The 24,407-nt window shown below is 40.7% G+C and overlaps 1 protein-coding gene across 2 annotated transcripts in view; it reads left to right on the forward strand.

Annotated features, from left to right (window-relative positions):
• Positions 1-319: 319 nt before the first annotated feature.
• SCIN (scinderin) overlaps positions 320-24,407 on the forward strand; it is a 55,311-nt gene continuing 31,223 nt past the window's right edge. For both annotated transcript variants that reach the window (XM_040964865.1, XM_040964866.1), the window contains exons 1-4: positions 320-571; positions 6,621-6,775; positions 11,328-11,489; positions 23,244-23,393. In XM_040964865.1, coding sequence (XP_040820799.1) covers positions 373-571; positions 6,621-6,775; positions 11,328-11,489; positions 23,244-23,393 — 666 coding nt within the window. In that variant the 5' untranslated portion in view covers positions 320-372. The remainder of the gene's footprint in view (positions 572-6,620; positions 6,776-11,327; positions 11,490-23,243; positions 23,394-24,407) is intronic.

The following is a 24,407-nucleotide window of genomic DNA, read 5'->3' on the forward strand; positions in this document are numbered from 1 at the left end:
GAGTCTCGAGCCGTCCTAGCTGTTACATCTGGTGCACATCACCAGGGAAAGCGTCTTCCCTTGGCGGAGGGGACGGCGCGAGGGGGAGAGAAGAGTTCCAAGAGTTTCTACCAATTCCCCTGGAATCTCGGGGTTTCTGAGAGGCTGAGTCCTCTCCTGGCCCAAGAAAGGGCGTGGGAGCAGCTGTCACCTCCTAGGGAGCGACTCCTGCCCGGGCACGCAGCCGGCCTGGAGGCCCCGCCTCCCCGAACGGTGAACCCTATAAAGCCGCCGCGAACCGGGTCTCTCCCCGAGGCCTGGGTCCAGTCCGACGCCAGGGTCAGTCAGCTGCCCGCGTGCGCCTCAGCCAGCAAGCCTCGCGAGGAGGGAGCCATGGCCCGGGAGCTGTACCACGCCGAGTTCGAGCGCGCCGGCAAGCAGGCGGGGCTGCAGGTGTGGAGGGTCGAGCAGCTGGAGCTGGTGCCGGTGCCCGAGAGCGCCTACGGGGACTTCTACGTCGGAGATGCCTACCTGGTGCTGCGCACCGTCCAGGCGAGCCGGGGCTTCACCTACCGCCTGCACTTCTGGCTCGGTGAGGGAGCGCCGCGCCGACGCGGAAGCAGGGGTCTGAGATTTGGAGGGAACGGGGGGTCGGGGAGGAAGCCCGAGAAGGACCAGACTGCAGCCCCTTCACGTCAGCCGTGAGCCCGCGGGGCCTCCCCCGGCGCGCCGTCCACCTTCGGCGCCGCAGAAGTCGGCTCGTCCAACGCGGGGCCCTGGCGGGTCCGGGGTGGACGCCCCCCGGCGGCTGCGCCCGGCGTCAGGGCCGGGTCCTGGGGTTCGGGCCGGCTCGGGTCCCCCGACCGCTCTCGGGGCTGGGGGCGCGTCCTCGGCACGCGCCGCTCACCTGGCGCGCTTCCCCGACGGGGCGGGGATGAAGAGAAGCGCGTTTGGAGCCGCGGGCGGGAAGGCGTGCCGTCCTCCGCTCCCGGCCAGAGGCCGTTCCTCTTCTGGGACGTTCTGCACCGGGAGGGTTTCTGCCTGCGCCTGGCTGCTCGCAGCTTTGGGAGACAGCTCCTCTGTGGACCAGGAGCCTGGGACCTTGTATGGAAACAAGGTGGCGAGGGAACCGGAGAAAATACAGATATTTTCTCTGTCAATACTTAGCTCCACATGACTTGTTTTCAGCGGTGAGGTGAGCCTTGGCTGTGTTGTGCCTGCGTTTGTCACTCTGAGCAAGGACTCAGTGTGGAACAGAACGGCCTCTGGTGTCGTCGTGTTTTGGGTGGCACCGGGTGCCAGGCCTCGGGGACACTGGGCCTTGTGTGTTCTACTCTTTCCACCTTCTACTCTGACTGGTAAACACCCTGAGTGTCCGGCTTCCCCCGGGAGGTCTTGTGCCACCGGGCACACCCAGCTGACAACATGCCAATTATCTGAGCTTTTTGCCTGCCTCATTTAAAACTGGCTTGCTTCCCACTCTGAATTTCATTTTAGTGTTGAGCTCATGGAGAATGAAAACACACACACACACTCACACACACACGTGCACGAAGCCCCTGGCAGCTCACTTTTTCACTTCTAACATGGGGAGATTTTAAGAAAGTGATAGACAACATTGAGAAGTGAGTTTTTCAAATGGCACGTTTGAGAAATGAGGAATAATTATACTTAGAGGAAGGTGGGACTTGTAAGAGTGACATTTGATGTTCCAACTTGGGGCTTGGTCACAGTCCTAGGGGAGGGCTGAACCCATCTTGATTTCCCACTTTAGTGCCGTTCCGGTTACAGTGTGATGTCTAGATTTTGCACCGGAAAGCGCTCACACCTTCGTGTGCGTGCGTGAATTGGTGCCACGTAGGACAGCAAGGCCTTGCCCTGGTCTTTCTTCCCAGACATTAGGTCTAGAGTGACTCAAAGTGTCTTAAAAAGCCACACTGGCTATTTGGGTAAGTCGGTGTGTGGAGGAACTCTATACCCTGACACAGACAGAAGTTTGTCAGAAAGCTACAGGCTTTGAGCACAACTTTAAATGTTATTCTTTCTTATGCCAATAGTCCCTTATGCACTGTGGTTTGTAGGCTTAGCAGACTCCCCTTAAGTATACATTTGCTACTTACCAGTTTAAAAGCTCCAACAGAAAGTGGGGCAGAAACAGGTTACCATCTTAAAGCCATGCAAATACAAAATAATGTATGGTGTGTTAGCACAAGCTAATTTATGCAGCAGTTATTCATCAAGACTGGCTCTGCCCGTGGCACCTGGGGGGAAGGGAGGAAGAAGAACAATTTGTGAATCTTCCTTGAAAGTTTATCTTCTCAAAGCTGAGCCAGAACAAAAAGTGACATTACACCTGAAGAATGTGATAATGTGACTGAAACATGAATTGCCTGTGATTGTGGGAAACAGAACTTTAACACAGAGCAGGAGAATGAAGGTAAAGAGGAGGATTCTGTACCAAGAGAGAGTAGAACAGAGATAGATATGTGAGTCCCGGAGGCCACACCACTCCTGGCTGGCACTGGCCAGCAGCTCTTCCTACTCCCTTGGCATACTTGGTTAAGCAAGTTGTGAGGCCTTGGTGACAGGGAATATTACTCAGTCAGAGAAAGGGACAAATGCATCAGCTAGGATGAATCTTCAGGGAATCACTGGGTAAAAAGCAAAAGCAGAAGAACAAGACCCAGAGGTTGTACACTGCATGGTTCTGTTTGCGAATGGTTTTGCAATGTTGGAATTGCAGGTTGGTTGCTGCAGGATGTGGAGGGAGAAGCGAGCCAAGGAGGCAGCAGAGGGTGGAGGTGCAGTATGGAAGGACCACCTGAGTGAGCCTTTGGTAAAGGAACTATCCTGAACTGGCATCAATCACAGTTAGATGAATTTCAACAAGTGATAAATGTTATAAGTGTGTACACATCCACAGATGAGAACATGTAAAATCAAGGAAATATTAATGCAATAGGTGGGTCATGGCAATACCCCAATGCTAGGATGTTCTGTGCTGTGATAATAGTCAGTGTACTCTAGGCTACTAAGTCATACTACAATTTTACAAAATATTATCAGTTGAAATCAGGTCCCCTGACCTGTGTGTTTTCCGCCCACACTGCCTCTTAATTACTCTAGCTGACATCAGGCTTTCATTTTATTCACCGGTTCATTCCTTCCACCCAGTTCTCATCATGATTATTTTGGCTTTTCTGGGACCTTTTCCTTAAAAGTTGTATTAACAAATTTGTGTATGTCTGTAGTAAGCTTTTCATAGATATATTGTTCCCAGATTTGGTATAATGAAGCACAGTTAGGAATTGACATCATTATTATAGAGTGCTGCAGTGCAGGAGCACCATGTCTCGCATTTCTTTTGTAATCAGCAGGTTCTCATTTGTAGATTCTCATTTGCAGATCCTATCCATGCCGTATGACATGTATCTGAGTGCTTCAGTTTCTTTGGAGTGATTGCAGGTGGCAGTACCTCTCATTTTCGTTTCTGCCTGTTCATTGTGTCTTGACACGAGTGGGGTTACCGTTTGCCATTGATCTTCCTGATGTTTCACTCTCTAGCCGAATGTACTTAGGAGATCTGGGAACTTTGTGGAAGATTCTTTGGATTTACTGTGCAAACGATCCTACCTGCTCTCAGTAGAGATATGCAGTCCTTCATTTCCACTCTGTGCCTTTGCGTCTTTTCGTGGCCTTCCTGCAGTGGTTGTTCCTGTACTGGGCATGGTGGAGCACCGAGTTCATGTTTGCCTCACTCTTCATCTGGGGACAGCATCCCATCTTCCAGCATTAGCTGTTACATTAATCCTGCTTCTTGCCCATGCTGTTATTAGTATTAATGAATGGATGTTGCAAAATCTAGTTTTAAAACCTGTATTTTAATTGGTGGCTTTTAAAATTTTTACAATTATTTAATTGGCTTGAAAAGCAAAGAGGGGTTTGGCACGGCGGCTTATCAGGCTAAACCTCTTCCTGTGGTGTTGGCATTCCATGAGGGCACGGTTCGAAGCCTGGCTACTCTACTTCCGGTCCAGCCCCTTGCTCATGCACCTGGGAAAGCAGTAGAAATGCTTGTACTCCTGCATGGGAGATCCAAATGAAACTCCTGGCTCCCGGATTTAACTTGGCTGTTGTAACCATTCAGCAAGTGAACCAATGGTTGGAAGATTTCTCTGTATCTGCTCTCTCTCTGTAACTCTGCCTTTCAAATGAATAAATCTTTTAAGACATGGAGCAAGAGGGGGAAATAAAGAGAGATACACAGAAACCTTCCATTCACTGGCTCAGTCCTCAGCTGCTCACGATACTCCGTGCTGGGCTGGGCCAAAGCTAGGAGACGGGAATTCAGTCTGGGGCTCCCACCTGAGTGGCCAGGAAGCAAACAGTGGATCCTTCCACCTGCTGCCTCCAAAGCGTGTCCATTGGCAGGAACCTGGGATGCAGGCAGTGCAGGGACACAAGCTCACGGCACTCCAGTATGTAATGGCGTCATCCAAAGCATGGCTTAAACACTGCACTGTCTGCCCCCTTCATTTGTCTTACTTCTAAAGTTACCATATCCTCAAAATGATTTTAGGAGACTTATAACATATGTGCAAGTATAATGTAAAGATTTTTTAAGTATTAATGCATTGTCATCCATCAGCAATATCACCGTAAAAGGATGTTAAAAGCAGAATTCACTGGGGCAACCCTATAAGCAGAATTCATCCACAAATTTCTTAAGTTTCTGAACATTTACTAGAATTTCATCATGACAGCTGAATTTTATTTGAATTGTCAAAGTCAAAACTGATATGGGCTTCATTAAAGCTGTATAGCCATTTTCAGGTGAAAAAAAAAAAAAAACAGTTTTTCGGACTAATCTTCCCTAGCCTCACACAATACGCAAATACCAACAAAGGAGAGCATAATTTAATCATCTTATTTCCAATTCATTCATAACCTTATGCCTATCCAGTTACATTTACCCAAAGAAATTCAAGTTTGAACTTGTAGTCAAGTTAGGAATGCTTATGCCAAATATATCATATTTAACACCATTGACATTAACACTAAGTGATAATCTTTCGGATTATCTCTGCATACTCTCTCTACACCTTCACTGCTGTCTTCAGTGTTGGGGAAATGGGCAGAACAGCAACGCTAGAGTCCTTGCAAACTGCAGAATTGCAAGTGTGTGTTTTCCATGTGTGTTAAACACTTACTTTTGCCCACAGAAGCATCACACGTTTTTGTCCTATCACATACTCCTGCTGTAGCTGCTGGCTTATTTTCCTGAGAAGATTCTTTCTCCACAGTCCACATTTGAGAGGGAGGGAGAGGCTGTAAAAACTTGTACTTCTTCCTTAATACAGCTGGCTGATTCCCTCACTTGACTTTTAATGAGTATTCTCAACTTGGGCTGCTCAGGTTCACTATAGTGTCACAGCTGCTAATTTATACGTTTTCCATAGTGAATATTAACATACCATGATCACTGCAAAATTTAATGAGCCTAAGTATTAAGGAAAAAATTAGCAGCGTGTCATGGTTTCTAAGAGCTTGTGTGTCATAGTTACACAGACTTGTACCCGGATCCTTGTCTGTCAAGGTCACCTCATGATGTCATGGAGGTGACAGACCCTCTCAACCTCTAGGGAATAGGATAGACATGGTCGGATGTGGGTTGTACATCATAGGGTTCCATGGAGATGAAATAAGCTCATCCGTGGAAAACACCAGCACAGTGCCTGGCCCATGGGAGGGTACTGCAAATGTATAAACGCTGGCTGTTATTATTCCTAGAATCATTTATAATTTCCCTATTTTTTCCGTAGCTCGGTGTAATTTGATTTTGACTTTGTGTGTGTGTGTTTCAATGAAATCTGTGTCCTCCTTTGGGCTATGTTAGCCCTGGCTGTCTCATACACTGCTGACATTGGTTCTTAGAAATTTTTGTGTTGTCCTTGCTCAGGTTGTCTGGGTGGAATTGCCACTCGATTGGTGAAGATGAGATGAATGTTGTGTGAAATTCGTGGTGCAACACCAAGTCCATTGGCCTTTCATAAAAGTCAGCGTTCTAGTCCCTTTATTTAACCCATCTTCCCATTTAGACATTGTTTCACTCAAACAAAAGCAGTAACACTGTGAAGAGGGGAAAAACAGACTCAGACATGGGAAAAGTCCAGTTATGTTCATTTCAATATTCTAAAAGAAATCAATTTCTGGAAGTTTTTGAATTGTGGCCTGTGATATTAATATTCTGCATAGATATTAACATATTTATACATGGTAAGCCTAAAAACAAATGCTAATAATCACGAAACTAATTAGAAAATATTTTTGTAGCTCAAGCTTACCGACTATATCAGATGAACATTTAACCTAACTTTTTCTGGAATGCATTGTAACTTTGAACAGCGGTATTTCTTTTAAATTATTTTAAATGGATTGGGAAAGGCAGGAATAAAACATACATATTTTTAATCTATTAGCAAAACAACGTATTTTACACGGTGTTAAGAGAATTTCCTGTGGGTCACTGATAGTGTTGACGGAGAATAAAAACAAGCATTTCTGACTCCTTTCATATGAGAAATGCTGCCATCACCCTGTTCCTTGCTTGGTAATTGAGGTCATATGGCTTGTTGTTTCAGGGAAGGAGTGCTCCCAGGATGAAAGCACGGCCGCTGCCATCTTCACTGTCCAGATGGACGACTATCTGGGGGGCAAACCCGTGCAGAACAGAGAACTTCAAGGCTACGAGTCGACTGACTTCATTGGCTATTTCAAAGGAGGTCTAAAATACAAGGCAAGCCACTCCCAAAGAGCTTCCGTGCTTACTCCCTTGCTCCTCCTCCATCCATGCCTCGTGTCCCCTGTGAATGAATGCTCAGTGAGAACAGGAATCTGAAGCTTTCTTTTTGTTGTTTGTTTTTCTCAATTTTTTTTTCCCAATCATTTGTTCCCAGTACCTGTGGAACACAAGGTCAATGTTTGATAAATGTGAATTGGATGACTCAGTTTGTGAAATATTATGACTCCATTTATTTTAGTAGCTAATTTTTTTTTTTTTGGTGTTTAAATTCTTAAATACTTCTATGATATAGAAAGGCAGAGATATGTGCTGGCTGGTTCCCCAGATGCCTACACTGGCCAAGGCAGAGAGAGGCTGAAGCCAGGGGCCAGAATCTCAACCCATGTCTCTGATGTGGATGGTGATGGCTCTTAGTGAGCTGCCACCTGTTGTCTCTCAGGTTGCATGTTTTAAAAATTATTTATTTATTTATTTATTTATCTATTTATTTATTTAATTGGAGAGGCAGATATACACAGAGAAGGGTATACAGAGAAAAAAATCTTTCATCCACTGGTTCACTCCTCAAGTAGTAGCTGCAATGGTTGCAGCTGAGCCGATCCGAAGCCAGGATCCAGGAGCTTCTTCCAGGTCTCCCACATGGGTGCAGTTCCCAGGCCACCAGCAGGGAACTGGATGGGAAGTGAAGCAGCCAGAAAATGAACCGGTGGCCGTATAGGATCCTGGTGCATACAAGATGAGAATTTAGCCGCTGGACTGTCTTGCCAGGCCTCCAGTTGCACATTTGCCAGAATCACAAATGGCGCTGGCTTGAATCCAGGCATTCCAATATGAAATGCAGGCCTCTTATCCACTGTCTTAATTTCTAGGGCAGATATAACTCTGATGTGATAATTCTGAAGAATGTCCAGAACCTTAAAAAAACCCTTTTAATATTTTGTGAAGTTATTTCAATAGTAATTTTTGATAATTTGAGTTTTGATGATTTTAATTTTTATTATTTAAAAAAATCCCTTGCATTTATTGCATTACACCCAAGCTTTGGGAATCTCAGTTGTTTAGAGTATGTTAATGTAGTATTTACATCAAGCACAGTTTTACTTATTACAAACAACTATGAATGCATTCCCAAGTAGTATGGTTTGAGCTTAGAAATGATACAGAAGAAACCAGGGTGCTAATAATGCATGGTTTGGCCAGACAAAGTGAATTAAGCATAACTGCCCATGAAAACACACAATTTACATGTGATGGCCTGAGATACCAGTTCGTTAGCTTTGCTTCTGACAATAACCATTGACAGTGAAGAGTCAGATAGCTCAGGTGCTTCACGGCAACCTTCATTCAGATTTTTTTTTTTGGTCTAGAATTCTTGCAGTAAGCTTTACACAGTGATCATTCATGATCTCCTTGCCTCGACTGATGTGTAGTCCCTTAAAATGCAGGCAATCCCCCACCAGAAAAGCATTCTAGAAACTTTTCAGAATTGGATGTTTTCTAATGGTTTCTGAACTCCCCCACTGTCCCAACTTAGCTCATAACTTAAGACTGAAAACTTGAGAACCAAGCCAAAATTGTGACTATAATATTAAATTTTCCTCATAAGATGCTAGCGTTATTTCTACCTTTATCTATTCAGAGCTTTGCTTGAATATTTTGTGATGCCTTTGAGATCAAGACAAATACTTACAGATTCTCTTATGTCTTGTAATCATTCTTTAATTTATAAACCAATCTAGATGGAAAATTGTTAACTCTTATTTAATGAATACGAGTTCTTCTAGTTTATGTCAAGTCAATGAAACCAACATTTTAAATGGGCTGGGCCTACAGTAACTAAGACCAGATGCTTTGGGTGGTTTACGTCTCTACTGCTGAACCCGGTCTGCTTGACTCAATGCCTTTAGGGTAAGAGTATAACCTTTCTGTATTTGTTTTTTTTTTTTTTTTGAAATGTACAATGAATATGACAGCAGGTTCCTCATGCAAATGATGTAAAAGTTAAGGATCAAATTAAAAATATATCTATACCATACTCAGGAATTGTGTTATTAGTAATCCTGCTGGCTAGTACAGGGCTTTTAAAATGAAGCTTTTGAATACATATTCAAAAGTGGACGTGATTCAGTCTATTTCTAGTTATGGAATAATTACCATCTAGCGACAAACATTAAAAACCACCACAAATCAACATTATTTTTAGAAAGATTATTTTACTAGCGATTAAATGTATCAACAAAACATTCTGTTTACAACCTTATTAATGACATTGAACAGATGTTGGTGTGGACAGTTGTGAATACAATTGATAGGAAGTGTGGGAGCTGAGGTAATTTACCACCCAGAAATCAAAGATGATTGCATTATGCTTAATTTTATCCCTTTATTATCTTCAAACTCACAGGCGTGTGCTCATCGCTTCACATGTATTATCACGTTTAATATAAACAGCCATATGGTGAGGCTTCCATCATGGCTGCCCTGTTCAGATGAATGAAACCGAGCTTGAAGAGGCTCTAAGACTTGCCAGGATCTCGTAGCCAGATTGTTTGTGGCCATCTGTCTGACTTTAGTGCTCGAGCTGGTGATTGTTATACTCTCCACATAAATAAATGATTCAACTGTCAGGGAAAAATTAGATTATCCTTTAAAAAAAAAGATATTTTGTCTGAGGTGAGTGCAACCTGACAAAGCCTACCATTATCAAATCAGTGAAGTCATATTTAGCTGCTGTGAGCTAGGAAAGGCTTAGGCGGACTTCCTATCTCGCTGGGTTGACCCTGTCATTTCCCTCAGGGGCCTGGGAGGGATCCATAAGGGACTGTCATTTACCACTTCTGCCTTTTGTCGAGTGTCTGGCTAATCCACTTCTCTGAAGTTGAACATGACCCTGCCCTAGCAGGAGAACATATTTACATTAGTGTTGGTTAGAGATCACCCACTTTTCTTGTTATTCTGCTTGTAGTAGAACAAGGCTGTAAGTTTCTAGTGTAAATTTGAGCAATATTCTTGGGAAAGCTACTTGTTCTATGTAATACAGAGTTTCTCTTTTGTACTTTTGGGGCACCAAATACTGGATTGCAGCTCTAGTTCAAGGCTGTTTTCAGCTTCTGGCTGAAGCAAGCCCCAGGAGGCAGCAGGTGGGCAATGGATCTAGTAATTGAGTCCCTGCTGCCCACAGGTGAGATCACTCTGTGTGGTCATTTGGGCAGTGAAACAGTGGATGGAAACATGCTCTGGTATCTGTTGGCAGGGTGAGGGGAAGGTATATGTGTGTCTGTGTGTGTGTGAGTCTGTCAAAAAAAATCACCTTTAAAGATAGCATTAAATTTTCATAGACTGTCACTCTGCTGGTCACTCTATAAAATGAGCCAGAATGTTGTATATGTATTCCAGGCCTAAGATGACTATATTTTTATAGCTTTTCAAAAGCAGATCACAACATGCTTTGAGTTGCTGAAAAGAATGAAATGACAGAAAGCAGAATATAATGAAAATGTGAATTTATTATATTGTGTAGTAGTTCATCCAGTCAAGAAATTTCAAAAATCTCTATAAAGTTATAACCTGGAAAATTATTACATATTTCTTAACATTGGAAGCTGTAATTATCCTTATTGTGCACTTAATCTATACTAGCAAATCCTTTCTATTCATGAGGGCCCTTTCCTGAAGATGATTTTATAGGTGATAGAAATATAAATAATGTGCTAATGTATAATAATTGAGCTGAATTTCTCATTTTGGGCTGATTCACATGTTTATATAAAAAAATTGAAGTTGGGTTATTTTGTAGATTATATAAGTATAGGAGGACTTTGATGTGTCAATGACAGAATTTTAAAAATACTTAAATTATACACATTAGCTCATAATTACTTATGGAAAGGAAATAGGGTTCTTAATATTTAGAAGAAAAAATGAAAGGTAAATGATGTTGCAAGTAATGCAAGAAGATATATAGTTGGTACAGTTAATATTTTTTAGTCTTTTTAATTCATTTAGTTGGTGATGCACAGTCAAGATATTGCATCTCTTCTAACTTAAGAAAAGTACTCAGGGTTGTTAGGATCAGTACTAGTCATTTAGTAAACTGTAGAAAACAAAGACAACCCACCCAGGCCAGCATTCAACACGTTTTCTCGGCCCTAACCCTGTACATGAGGGACTGCTGTGGTTCTGCCCCTCCACTCCTCTAACCTCCTACAGCTTGCTTCTGTTCAGACTTCTCTCCCACTCACCAAGGGCTTTGAGAATATTTAGTTCCCCAAAGGCAGGAGCCACTCTTCTTTTTGTTGTTAATGCAACAGTTTGCTCTGCCAAGTCTCTCAGCAAACTGTTGCATTTCTAAATTGAGCTGTGTAAAAACAATGCAAGGAAACCACACAAATACATCTGCTAATTTATTATCAAGAAATTTTCTGGTGGCTATCTGATCTTGGCCTGAAGGCACCCACACCTGTGGTTTTCAGCTTGGCTGTGTCCAATTGGAGGCCATATTTATCTTCTCTGTTCTGTGCTGTCTCCCGGCCCCCGACCTGAGCAGGCTGGAGGTGTGGCATCCGGACTCACGCACGTTCTCACCAACGACTTGACGGCCAAGAGGCTCCTCCACGTGAAAGGCCGGAGGGTGGTCAGGGCCACGGAAGTCCCGCTCAGCTGGGACAGCTTCAACAAGGGTGACTGCTTCATCGTGGACCTTGGCGCGGTAAGTGCCCTAAACACAGGAGCTAGCCACAAGAATATAACCTGTTTTCAGATCAGATCAGTTGTACTTGTCATTGGAGATGAACACAATCATATGACTCGTTGGCAAGTATTTAAGTGACACATAAAGTAGAACTTCACAATTTGTACTTTTCTTTGATAGTTTAGAATAAAGTAGTCATTTAGTTCTTCCTCTCATAGAAAATACATTGAATAATTTTTCTTGTGTTTCCCACTCTCTCTGAACAGAATTTCCTCTAATTATTTTTGTCCTTAATTGCACATGGAAATATGTAGGTTGTGGGGGAAGCTGATTACCCCAGCATTCAAAAGTTCTGGAATTTAAAATGGACATCAGTCTAAGAATCTAGCAAAAGGTTTGATGTTGTTATGCTATGTGGTTATATGTATATATTCATACACTCACAAATATACCATAGTACTGTATACTTTTCAATTATGTTAGGATTATAGATTATTGCATGGGCATATTTTACTTTTTTCCAGGTCAGAAAAACCCCTCCAATGCCAGGTGTTCTTTTTATTTCTTATCACCATGGCAAAATATTGTTGCAAATTCTTATGCTAGGCTCTAGCAGGTAGTATTCAACTTATGTATTTAAGCTTTGTATGGTTTTCTAAGTAGACATAAAGGATGTCCCCTACTGTTGAGAAGTCAGGTGCTGGGGAAAGAATGCAGGAAAGCACAGAAAATGTTTATGATTTCCTTCCATTTCTTTCTCCATCACCACATATTGGTCAGTGTTCTAAGTGACATTACTAATACTTCATTGTCAAGAGTTACTCAGCAAGTTGACCTAACCTCTGTTGCTTCGGGTAGCATCAAGTTTGCACCACCTGTGTATAGTTTGCTCATGCTTGGATGGCCAGTAAATGGTGAGGCCAGAATTAGACTCTGTATATCTGATTTCCCTTCTGGGCCTTTTATTCTATCTTCTTCGGCAATATTTTGGGATAAAACAGCAAAGAAAAACCAGAAGAGTTTATTCCATGTGTATGTAAGGATTCTGAAAATGGAACTACAGAGTGAAAGCACTATTTCAACATATTAACACTGCAGTAGAGCGGCAATTAAATGCATTATGGTGATCAATGCTTTGGAAAATGACCCCAAGGTATAAGCTTCATCACCTTCTTTAAATAAGAACATGTCTTCATTTTCATTATTGCCAAGGTATAATCCTTCTGGGGTCTCATTGGATGTGTGCACAGCAAAGATCCTAACAATATTCACACGCAGTGTGCAATTCTCAATATCATAGGTAGATGTCTAACCTTCTTCCATTCCCCCCAAAAGGGTAATACATTTCGCCTGTCCTGGGAAAGTTTTTTTGTTTTGTTTTGTGTGTGTGTGTGTGTGTGTGTGTGTGTGTGTGTGTGTGTGTTTCGGGTTTAAGAAGCTAACATTTTTCCTGAACAGGCCTAAGTTCTGCCCTCAGATCTAAGCAGTAAACAAATATGATTACATTCTTTCATTCTCCAACCAATTAAAAAAAAACACACACAAATTGATGGTCATGGATACCATGAAAGTGCATGGTTCTGAAAACAGTTACAGTATTCAGTCTCTCCGGTCTATTCATAATAATCATCTACCTCCACTCTCATCTTTACCACTTAATTTTAAAGAGCTTTGTAATTCATAATACTTTTACATGTAAAATAACTTTTTGTTTTCATAGAAAAGGGGCACTTCAGCCCTCCCAAATTACTGTAAATATCAAGCTGTTCTCTAAGATCCCTAAACAAGACTAACGATTTTCAGTGATAATTCAATTTATTCATTCATTCACACTTCCAGTGATAGCATACTTCAATATCTTCATTATTTGCAAGCAATAATTTTTTAAAAAGCTATGTGCATCATTGAATTGATATGAAAAAATATAATAACCAATTTTATTATTATAAATTATGGACAGATTATTATCTTCTGTGAATGTTAACTTCTTCCTTTATTTTTTTCACATCTGGACTCTCATTTCTGGTTCCATTTCTAGCCTAGTCTGACTATGATTCAGTCTGATCTGACATATGGTCACATGGAGGAAAAGGCAGTTATCATCCCAGTATCAGAAGGAAGACAAAAACCTTAAGGAATATGAGCACATCGGGCACATTTGTACTCATTCAACTGTTTTCTGGGGCTGGACTTAAGTCTTCCAGTCCTAGCTCACACACTTGGTTCTCAAGGATCATTTTTACTGTTTTTATATTTTTGCTTTTGTTTTAGAAGGTGCAAACATGTGAATTCCCATCTAAAGGTTCACTCTCCTAACTCTGCAACGGCAAGGGCTAGGCGCAGGGACAGACACAAGAGCTTGGAACTCAATCCAGGTCTCCCGCGTGGGTGATGGGTATTAGTGACTTGAGCCTCTCTGCTGTCTCCTAGGTCTTTGTCGGCAGGAAGTTGGAGCCAGGATCCAGACCTGGGAATTCAACTCACATGGATCCACTTGGGATCCATACCATTTTTAATGGCTAGGCTATGACCCACCTTCTTTTCATTATATTAGGCTGATTGAGTGTGTTAGGTAATTAACAAAATGTGTTTGAACAGTTTTATTATCTTACCAAGTTCATAATTGATGATGCTTCCTCTGTCTGAGGTTCTTCTGAAAATGATATTATTCATTGAATCATTTATTATTTTGTGGGTCATGTTTTAATTGAGTTTACTTGGTTCACTAGATGGAGTTGTGGTAGATTAAGCTCTCATTCTGGTGACATACATTCTCTTCCTTTAGGTGGTATCAGTTGATAAAAGTACAACCCACAAATCCAGGCTCACTCAAAGTTTAAAGACACTCATCTATTTAACAGTAAATTTTCTTTATAATACATAGTTATCTTTAATAACTCTTAAGTTCTCTGCCATGCTACTGATGTAAGAGACAGATAAAATAATTCTCTTGCAGAAGTAGTTGTGTTTTTTTACAATTTGGAAGTTACACTCCAGGGCATAACCCAACAAACACTGAAAGGAATACTCAGTGACCCATGGTAATACTAACCTTTAACCAGTTGTCAACTTGCCAACGCTTTCTAAATGGTGATAAGATCATACAGTTACCCTGAGGATTTTATCTGGAGGTGTGTCACAGTAAATAAAGAAGGACTAAAATTTTCTGTACCATAGTATTTGATGACAGTCTTTGAGCTGATTATTTAAAAACTACCTTCTGTATCAGAGGGCTCAAAAGGAAGACAGTACGACTCCTTCAGGTAGGAGGAAAACTGTAGATTAAACATAGGAAGTTCTCATCTAAATTAAATCCAGTTAAGCTAAACTTCATATCTTGATCATGTTTAAAAGTTGTCAGCATTTTTTTTTGTAAATAGTCACTATTGTTAACATGATAGTCCATATGCCTTGATAATATTTGCCCTTTTATAGGGTTCTAGACTGTAACAGATACTGGCTACGCTTGGCTGTGAAACCTCCTCAACCTTAGACGCAAAATTATAAAGTTACCAATTTAGTCCATTTGCAAGTTAAGAAAAGTATTAAAAGAACTTTATGCATGTATCTTATACTTAATGGATTTTATTAAATGATATGAAACACAGCTAGATCTTAACAATTTGCAACTGACCAAATCCTTGGAAAACTGCTTTTGACCTATATGTTATAATGTTGCTGGATGTGTTAATTATTATTTTCCTACTACTTTTAAAGACAAAGACATGAGATATTTTTGAAATTAATGCATCTGTTACCATCACATCCAAGCATATCACAGCCAAGCAGTATCTGAGTAACTGCAGAATGTGAGCGACAGAGGGAAGCGTTTATTCTCAAGGTCCTAGAGCAGGTTTTAGCTCTCAAAGAGTGTCAGAGTCAGTCTCTAGACTGAATTGGGAAAATTAGGTTTTGCAGGAGCAGAATTCCTGTGGTGAGCTAGTAACTTGGATGTTCTGTGTTCTGCTTCCCAGTGAACTGGTCAGGTATGCGCTTTCCCCTATTTATAACCTGCCCCACCTCTTGTTGTCATGCTGCTTTAAAAAAATCTATCTTCACTTCCTCATTTGCCAGGCAGGCTTTATCCCTGTGAGGCTTTCACTCCAGTACTGCATGGGAACTCTTCCTGCTTCCTCTGGGCTTCAGTGACCTCTGCTAGACGTTATGGTGGATGCTTATCCATTCAGCACTGGTTGTTATTCCTGTCTTCAGCCTTGCTCCTCCTGTGCCTCTCCTGTCTTCCTCCCCTCCTCTCACCTCCTTCTCATTCTTGTTTGCATAGTTTGCCCACATTCTCAATTCTTTGTAATAATCTTGTTTTTTTTCTTATTGATTGTTACAAATCACTTTTAGTATTGTGATTCCAATAATTATCAATCTTTTGGTTGCCTTTGTATTGAATGCACTTTTCTTCTCTCCTGTTGTTAAGAACATCCTTAGTATATTGTGAGATGCTTCATGGAAATATTAATATTAAAATTTCAAAGCATTTAACTTTCAATTGCTGTTTCATTTTGTGCATTCTTCCTGAGTCAACTCACCTTTACCTATAGTTTCAGTGGCTACCTAGTGGTAAATCTGTGTTACAGTCTAGCTCACACCACCCACCTGAACTGCTTTTCAGCATCAGATCCCCCCATGATAATCTAAGTTTATGTGTGTTCTAAGGGCCTCAAGCTCATCCAGCCTGGAAAACAGAGTTCAGCAGCCTCAACCTCTCATTTAAAAATGATTTCTCCTCTTAATGTCCATACCCTGTTCCTGGGATCACCATTCACTCAGACTCACAAACTCTAAACCCGAGTCATCCTGACATCCACATCTGGTTGATTGCTCCCTAACTCTGCTCCGCCATATTCATATCTCTTGTGTCCTTCCTGACCACTTCATCACTGTCGATATTATCTGCCAACATCACGCATGATGCATTCATGTGAGGATCTGTGGCTTTTCTTTCCACAGTTACTTCCTTTGCCTACACCGCTCTCCTCTTCCATGACCTCTTTCCCTTGCCAGTGCTCAATTTTATTTCATCTTTTAATTCAGCTCAGATACTGACTTCTTCACAATTTGTTACCTGGTCTCTTCCTCTTCAGCTTCTGACCCATATGGATTCCTTAGCTTTATCTTACCTTTATCTTAACTTCCAAGCCCCACCAGAGGCATACCTGCAGACACTGCCTTCATTGCTCCTCCTTTTGTGTGTCCGCCTCACTCACTTGGCTTTGTTCCTATATAAAGCCCCAAGCCTGCAGTCACTTACCAAATGTCTTAGCAAATGTATCTCAGCCCAGCATAGAGCATACAGCCTCATGTGACCATTCATCCAGAGAGGACATTTTCTTTTGTCATCTATAACTGTGTTCCCAATCTTCTAATGCCACAGGATAGTTCAAAACAAATTTTCCTTATTATGGTGATTTTTGTTAGCCATCAAAGTAGCTCAGACTTATCCTACCATTTGTTTTGCACTGCTCCAAACCTTACCATTACAGCATGGGAGAAATGAAATTGAGAGTACTGGTCGGTCTGGTTTTCAATCTTCACTTACCTATAACCCTCACTAGGACGGACCCCATAGCATGTATTCTCAAGCCTTGAGCTCTGGCATCTATCCCCAAGACAATTACTCGAGGCTACCCATAGACCGTCCATACCCTCATTCTACCATCTTGCCTACAAGTCAGTTTTAATACCTTTCCTGGTTTCGCCAGCCACTACTGCCTCCTTCTCAGCAACTCGGCTTTGATTTTTCCGTGTCGTGCTGAAGTGACAGGATGTTCTGTTGACATCACATTGGTGTCCCTTGGCCCAGCTGCTCAGGCAGTTGACCACAGTGTTTTCTGCTCTAATGCTCAGGCTCAAGGAAGACTGGCTAACAAATCAACGGGGAGGGGGAAGTGGGGAGTCAGGAAGAGGAAGTGTGCTCTCTTGTCAAAGCTTCACTGCTTCTGGTCAGGTTTCCTGCTTCTCTGTCTTTCTGGAATAAGTAGTCCTGCACCACTTCATGCTCTTGCTGGCTCTGTGGTTCCTACAATATACTCTAGCACCTGAAACCAAGATTCTGCTTCTTGATGTGCAAAGCCAACTTCCTTAATAGCATTCTCACTCTGCATTCCTCAAAGAATTCACTCTCACAAAATGAAGTTTCTTTTAAACTAATACTGTGTTAACTTTCACATTGTTGTCTCTATAGGACTCACAATGCTTAGTTTTAACTAAGGACAATAAAATCTTTTTGGTCTGCATAAATTTCTCCTTACTACAAAGTAACACATACCCCCACAGATACATAAGAGCAAAGCCTGAGAAAATAAGAAAAGATAATAGAAAAGATAGAGCTAACCTTAAACTTCTCTTACTAAATACTTGGTATGTGCTAGGTGAATACGCAAGGGTGAATATTAGAGTGGGTGTTGACTTCTAAATATGGTCAATTGTAGGAATGAAGAGTTAGACAAAGGCTGGGAGAAGCACTTGCAGTACAGCCGCAGACACTGTAAATTGGAAAATGGGTGAGGTCCTAAGAAAGACAGTCCTTAAGGCCTGAGGACTTATTTTTAATTTTCAGTCATGAATTCCTGTGAGAATCATTTAGAAGAAGTTTTAAAAGTGATGATGACTTCTAAAAGATTCTAAATCTAAAAATTTAGGTTGCAACTTGATGTAGTTTCTTTTTATTGAAATCGTAGTTTTTAAACCCTGCCTCTGTGTATTACAATGTACAATGAGTTTACTTTGTACTTTGTACAGTATAGGAAATGGCTAAAGGTGCTAGATAGTTCAGGATTATATACATGAAACACAAATAAGTCAATAACATGTGACAAATGGCCTTTTTCAAGATTTATTTTGTTTGAAAGGCAGAATGACAGAAAAAGATGGAGAGACAGGGAAAGAGATCTTCTAACTGCTGGCTCATTATTAAATGGCTGTAAGGAGCAGGGCTGGGCCAGAACAAACCAGGGGCCAGGAATTCCATTCAGGCCTCCATGTGCATGTGATTGCAAAATATGCACCAAATTTTCGATAGTAGAAAATCACAATACTTTTAACTAATAACTTTTGTATCAATAACTTGTTGAGAGGCTATTTTGGATAATGTAGTTAAAGAAAATGTATTATTACTTTTTAGAAAATATACAGGTCTCATTGCAGGATGTTGACTTGGGTTGACTTTGAGGAAATAACCCCAATTAATATGATCATTCAGAACCTGAACAAGTCAATTTTTAAAGTCTGAAAATAAAAATAATAATTCCTGGAGTAACTCACCAATAATATCACCTTAAGCTAGGCTTAGAGAATCTTCAGACTAAATTAACATTGTCTTTATTTATTTATTAAAGATTGATTTATTGATTTGAAAGACAGGGTTTCAGAGAGAGAGGGAGAGAGAAAGAGATCTTCCATTCATTGGTTTACTCCCCAGGTGGCTATGGGCCAGGAACTTCATTAGATTTCCCATGTGAATGAAGGGGTCCAAACACTTGAACCATTTTCCTCTGCCTTTCTCAGGCCGTTAGCAGGGAGCAGGATTGAAGTGAGACCAGCACCCATATGGAAACTTTGCAGTAGCCTTATCTGCTATGCCACAACACAGCTCCCTAAAGGTATATTTGAATGAACTTCTATATTTGGTTAACTAGACCTAAGGTCAAAGTAAACACAATAAAAAAAAAAAAAAGAAGAAGAAGAAAGAAAAGAAAAAGCCTGTAGAAGGAGAGTTCTGGGCCTCCATTCTCCTTTTACAAAGTCTTAGAATAAGTAACTCAGAAAAGGACAAAAGAGTAGCAAGGCAGTGTTTTATTCCTTCCTCGTGTTATGAGTCAACATCACATGCTGCTTTGGGAGCCCCTTTCCACTGGATTCTGAAATGTTGCTTCCATTCAAGAGCATCACTGAACATTGAGTTTTTCCTCTCATTTCCTGTTCTTCACTGCTGTTTGGGTGCTCTTTGATGTTTTACTTATTAACTTTGACCACATGATTTAAAAGATTTTTTTAGAAATGTCTGGTTTTTGAAACCAATAGATTTCCCTCCTCAAGTGTGGTTGTTTCTATAAACATCACCCATTTGCTTTTATTTTTGTTACTGGTAAGTCAGACCAATTACCATTAATGGGTTGTTTTTTTGTCCTTTTTCAGATCAGTTAGACTGATTTTGGTCTTCCTTAATAGTTTTTTTTTTTAAGATTTATTTTATTTTTATTGCAAAGTCAGATAGATATTCAGAGAGGAGGAGAGACAGGAAGATTTTCCGTCCCATGATTCACCCTCCCAGTGAGCACAACAGCCGGAGCTAAGCCGATTCAAAGCCAGGAGCCCAGAACTTCCTCCAAGTCTCCCACACAGGTGCAGGGTCCCAAGGCTTTGGTCTGTCCTCAACTGCTTTCCCAGGTCACAAGCAGGGAGCTGGATGGGAAACGGGGTCGCTGAGACTAGAACTGGCGCCAATATGGGATTCTGGTGCGTTCAAGGCCAGGACTTTAGCCGCTAGGCCATTGAGCTGGGCCCTTCCTTAATAGTTTGTGTAATAAGAGTTAATTATAGTTCCACAAGATACTATGAGAGGGCGTGCTTAGACAGTACACACACTAACATTCTGATAAAAATTAAGTGGACTTTGTTCCAAATGGAATGGATGCTTCTGTATTTACAGGGAGTATTTATGGTCCTTTGCAAAGAAACATCACATTCAGGGCTGAGTTGTTAAAAGCCTTTGAGTCTTAGAGGGTAAAAAAATAACACTAAAACCAAGTTTTCTTTTTTATTTTCCGTGGCTAGCACATCTGCTTAAAATTTACAAAAGGTTTTTAAACTAAGTTCCATAACATAAATATTAAGACACTAGAATAAAACTTTTATTATTATAAGACAGATTAACTTGCCACACCAGTTCAAACTTTTTAATCTTAGTTCTCTGTGGAATTTCCCCTTTTAAGCCTATTCCCTCCTAAAAACAAAACAAAACAAAACAAAAACAAAGCAGGTTTAGTGGAATTACAGAGAGTTTATTCAAGCTTGGTGCCAATTGAATACAAACTTTCTCTGTACACGGAGAGGTTAAGAAGCCCTAACGAACTCCGTCTGAATAGAGTGAGTGTTGCCCAGTACAGGTTATTAATAGCACTCTACACACTTAGTTGAGCACAGTACCGCTCTGTTAAAATGAGGTATTTTAAATGCATCATCCACAAATGATCCAAAGTAAATTGTTCGAAGTTAATGAATTGCTAAATTCTATTTAAACTTTAGAAGTAAGTTTTAATGTGTTGATGCCTCATTGAAATGAACTATAGTTGCATAAAAATTTATATTGAATGAAGATGGTGGCTTAATTAACACAACTCTGACTTAGTAATTTATAGTTAATTATTACATTTTTGTCTGAAGTAACCATTAATTTAAGTTTAGTAGCTTAAAAAAATGTGATTTGTCTATAGGAGGCAGTGTAAAATAAGGCGAGAAGACAGTGAATGTAGCAGGAATCATTTGCATATCAAATAACTTTTCCTTTGTGATTTGGCTATCTTTGTAATAAAGGGAAAATCTCACTTTAACAGAATTTGACTATTTTATGGGTAATTCCTAGATGTATTTCTACTATTTTAAGGGACCTGGTCTCTAAATACTGAGAAGATAGTTCCTGTATCTAAATTTCCCTGTGACTCTGGGGGTGTTTGCAGGTCTGTGCACAGCTTGGAAGACACAACCACCATATCACTCTCTCTTTCTCTCTCACTCTCCCATTCTCTCTCTCTTTCTCTGCCTTTCAAATAAATAATTAAGTGAATGTGCCTGTGTTTTGATATACACATAAGGACTCCTTATCTAATATAATATTGTAAAAATATTTTGAACTTCATAAATGGAAAATTTCATATTAATGATGATTTTATAAATGTAATTGTTATTCATCTACAAAAGTCTCTTAAGCGTATTTTACCAAGAGTCTGTGATGGCTTTCAGATGGTAATATAGTGTGATTGTATGAAATCTCTGAACTGGATGAATGGTCACTTATACAGCTAAAGTAACAGAGACATACAGATGTTAGATAATTATGTAAATACAAAGCAAGACAGTTGTGAAAATTGTTAACAAATGTGAGAACTTTGTTTTCTATAGAAAAAAAATACTTAAAGTCTATTTTCTGTGTTTCACTGTAGCATAAAATGTATTTATTAGAAATTTGCTTTTTTGGACTTGAGACACGAATGATTTGCAAGTATTGTGGAAAAGGGTAAGGACAGAAATCATTGTTGAGATCCTTGTAGCCTGCTGGGCTCAAGGGGATCACTAGGTAGCATGGGTTCCCTGCCTTGTGATGTGTCCAGGGAAACCAGCGAGGTTTCTAACCTGGCCTGAGTACCACAGCCTCCTGGGGACCTCTTCATCTAAGAGAAGGCAGCTGACAGTCCCTCGGGACTGCTGCACTGGCATTTTAATGTTTAGTGACCAAGAGTTGGCCGGTCACCAGGAACATTTGTTTTCAGTCTTTGCCACTGCTCAAATGGCCTCCGTGTGTGAGCCTTGTGTCCCTGTGCCCAGAAGTCTGAAAGGGGCCAGAGAAAGCACACAGGTTCACTGATAGCACTCTGGAGTATTATGAAGCCATAGACCAGATTCTCAGGTGAAAGGAATTGAAAGGCTTAGTCCTTTTAAAAATACGTATTTCATTTTCTTGAAATTGTGGCAAGGGGAGAAGAAAGGAGGGAGGGCGGGGGTGAGAGCAAGAATTTTCTATTTGCTGGTTCACTCCCCGAATGCCTGCAGCTTCAAGGCCTGGGCTAAGACAAAATCAGGAGAGCCTGGACTTCGTTTTATTTCTCCTTTGGGGGTGATGGTGGGAACCCAAGCACTTGGGCCATCCTTTGCTGTCTTCCAGGGTGTGTATTAGCAGAAAGCTGGGTGGAGCTGCAGAGGAGCCAAGACAAATCAACACTGGGACATAGGTTGCAAGTGTCCCAAGTGGGAACTTAACTCACTGTGCCACAACACCTGTCCCAACCTTGTCCTTTCTGTTTTGTATAAAGGTTTACATTCCTCAGACAGACATTTCATTGTTAAAGAGGAGCGTGCTATCTTCCCATAATCCCCTGCATATGTGCTTTGGAAACCAGGTCTGCAAATAGCTTACTGATAGCAAAATGGTCAACATGTCAATCTTTCCTCGTTAGTTTTCTCTTATTCATATTTCTGTCCTCAAATCTACATCCTAATAGGTTTCTAACAAATTTATATTACCTTAAAATGGGCAAAAAAATCAAAGAATTTGATGCAGTGAATACTGAAAGCTTTATTTCTGGATATACATACCCCAAATGTGTCCCAACTGTGTATCTTTAAATATCCCTTTTTCTTCAAAAACAGGCACAGAGCGTATGTTTTTGTTTCTACTTAAGTGTAAGCACTATGATCTGTGACTTTGTTATATTTTTGACGAAGCATCTTCAATATTTTCCCTATCAGATTTTATCCATTTCCCTTAATCTCAGCTGCTAAAGAGTGCTCTGTGGTATCCAGACAATGGCATTTCCACCCCCTACTGATAGACATTTTTTGGGGGTTATATCTTTATCTTTGTATCCCAACAATATGTAATGATGCCTACTCCCACATCCCTACCAGGCCTGGGTTTCTTTGCTAAGATCTTGTTTCTTTGCTAAGCTAAATCGACGAAGTAAAAAAGTTTAGTAGTTCAGTATTATTTTACATCTGTATCTGTATGCCTTACAAACATTGTACTCAAATCTCTCTTTCCTTTAGGAGATTTACCAGTGGTGTGGTTCCTCATGCAACAAATATGAGCGTCTGAAGGCAAGCCAGGTCGCCATCGGCATTCGGGACAATGAAAGGAAAGGCAGATCTCAACTGATTGTGGTGGAAGAAGGCAGTGAACCAACAGAGCTTTTAGAGGTAAGGGTACCACAGTGAGAGTGTGTGTGTGTAATACAGAGAATGAAGGTTTCAGTGTATTTTCTAGTAATGAGACTAAGCTAAGCTAAGGTCTGAAGACACAACCAGGGAATCCCAGTCATAGGACTAGGGAGAAAAGGTCGTGAGTGTTGTTGGTATGACTGTCTATGGAAACACTGCCCTTACCTTCAGCAGTAGATGAGGATCAGAAGATGGTAACACTGTCCAAGTCCAGCTTCATAACATTAGGTAATGGGCTGAAGGAGCTTACATGTTACTTTATAACAGGGATGTGTATCTGTGTGTGCGTGTGTGTGCATGTGTGTGTGTGTGGATAGCTGCATATTTAGTATAATTGATTTCTATTATATTTTAGTTTTGTTCATTTAAAAATATTTTTCCTAGAAGGCACATGGTAGGTTTCAGAAGTTATCCAGAATTTTCCAGAACATGTAGACACACACACACGCACACACGCACAGTGTTGCTGAAATTAATGAAATGATATTTATTTTTCCCAGACTTTAATGTAAACTGTTGCTTTTGCCAATTCTAAAACCTAAAATCCTTTCAAAATATCTTTTCAGTGTGATCTTTTAAGTGGTTCATTTTCAGTGAGAACCTTTTAAAATTATTCAATGCTTTGAATGTTCGAAAGTTTGTATGTGAAAGTTGGTAATAGTTTGAAATCAAGGACCTTTGAATCAGGTAAATGATGCTGTGACTATTTTATATCTGATGCTAAAATTTTGAAACATTTCTATCTAACAGATTCAAGCAGTTAAGACTGAAAATATCTTTAAAAATTCAAAATGTTTTAAACTTTGTCTTCGTTTGAAGTGTTTCAGCTGCATGTTGATTTACATAATTTTACTAAAACTTATATCTATAATGACCACAATTTTATTTGCCAAACCAAAATGCTTTTGTTAGCTTTAATAAAAATCCAGGTGTCCCCAGAAGGTTCATATTATGGACACAGATCGTCAAATGTTAACCTTCAGACAACAGGGT

Source organism: Ochotona curzoniae, unplaced genomic scaffold (genome assembly GCF_017591425.1).
Source record: "Ochotona curzoniae isolate NIBS_2020 unplaced genomic scaffold, NIBS_Ocur_1.0 scaffold_3835, whole genome shotgun sequence".
NCBI lineage: Eukaryota > Metazoa > Chordata > Mammalia > Lagomorpha > Ochotonidae > Ochotona > Ochotona curzoniae.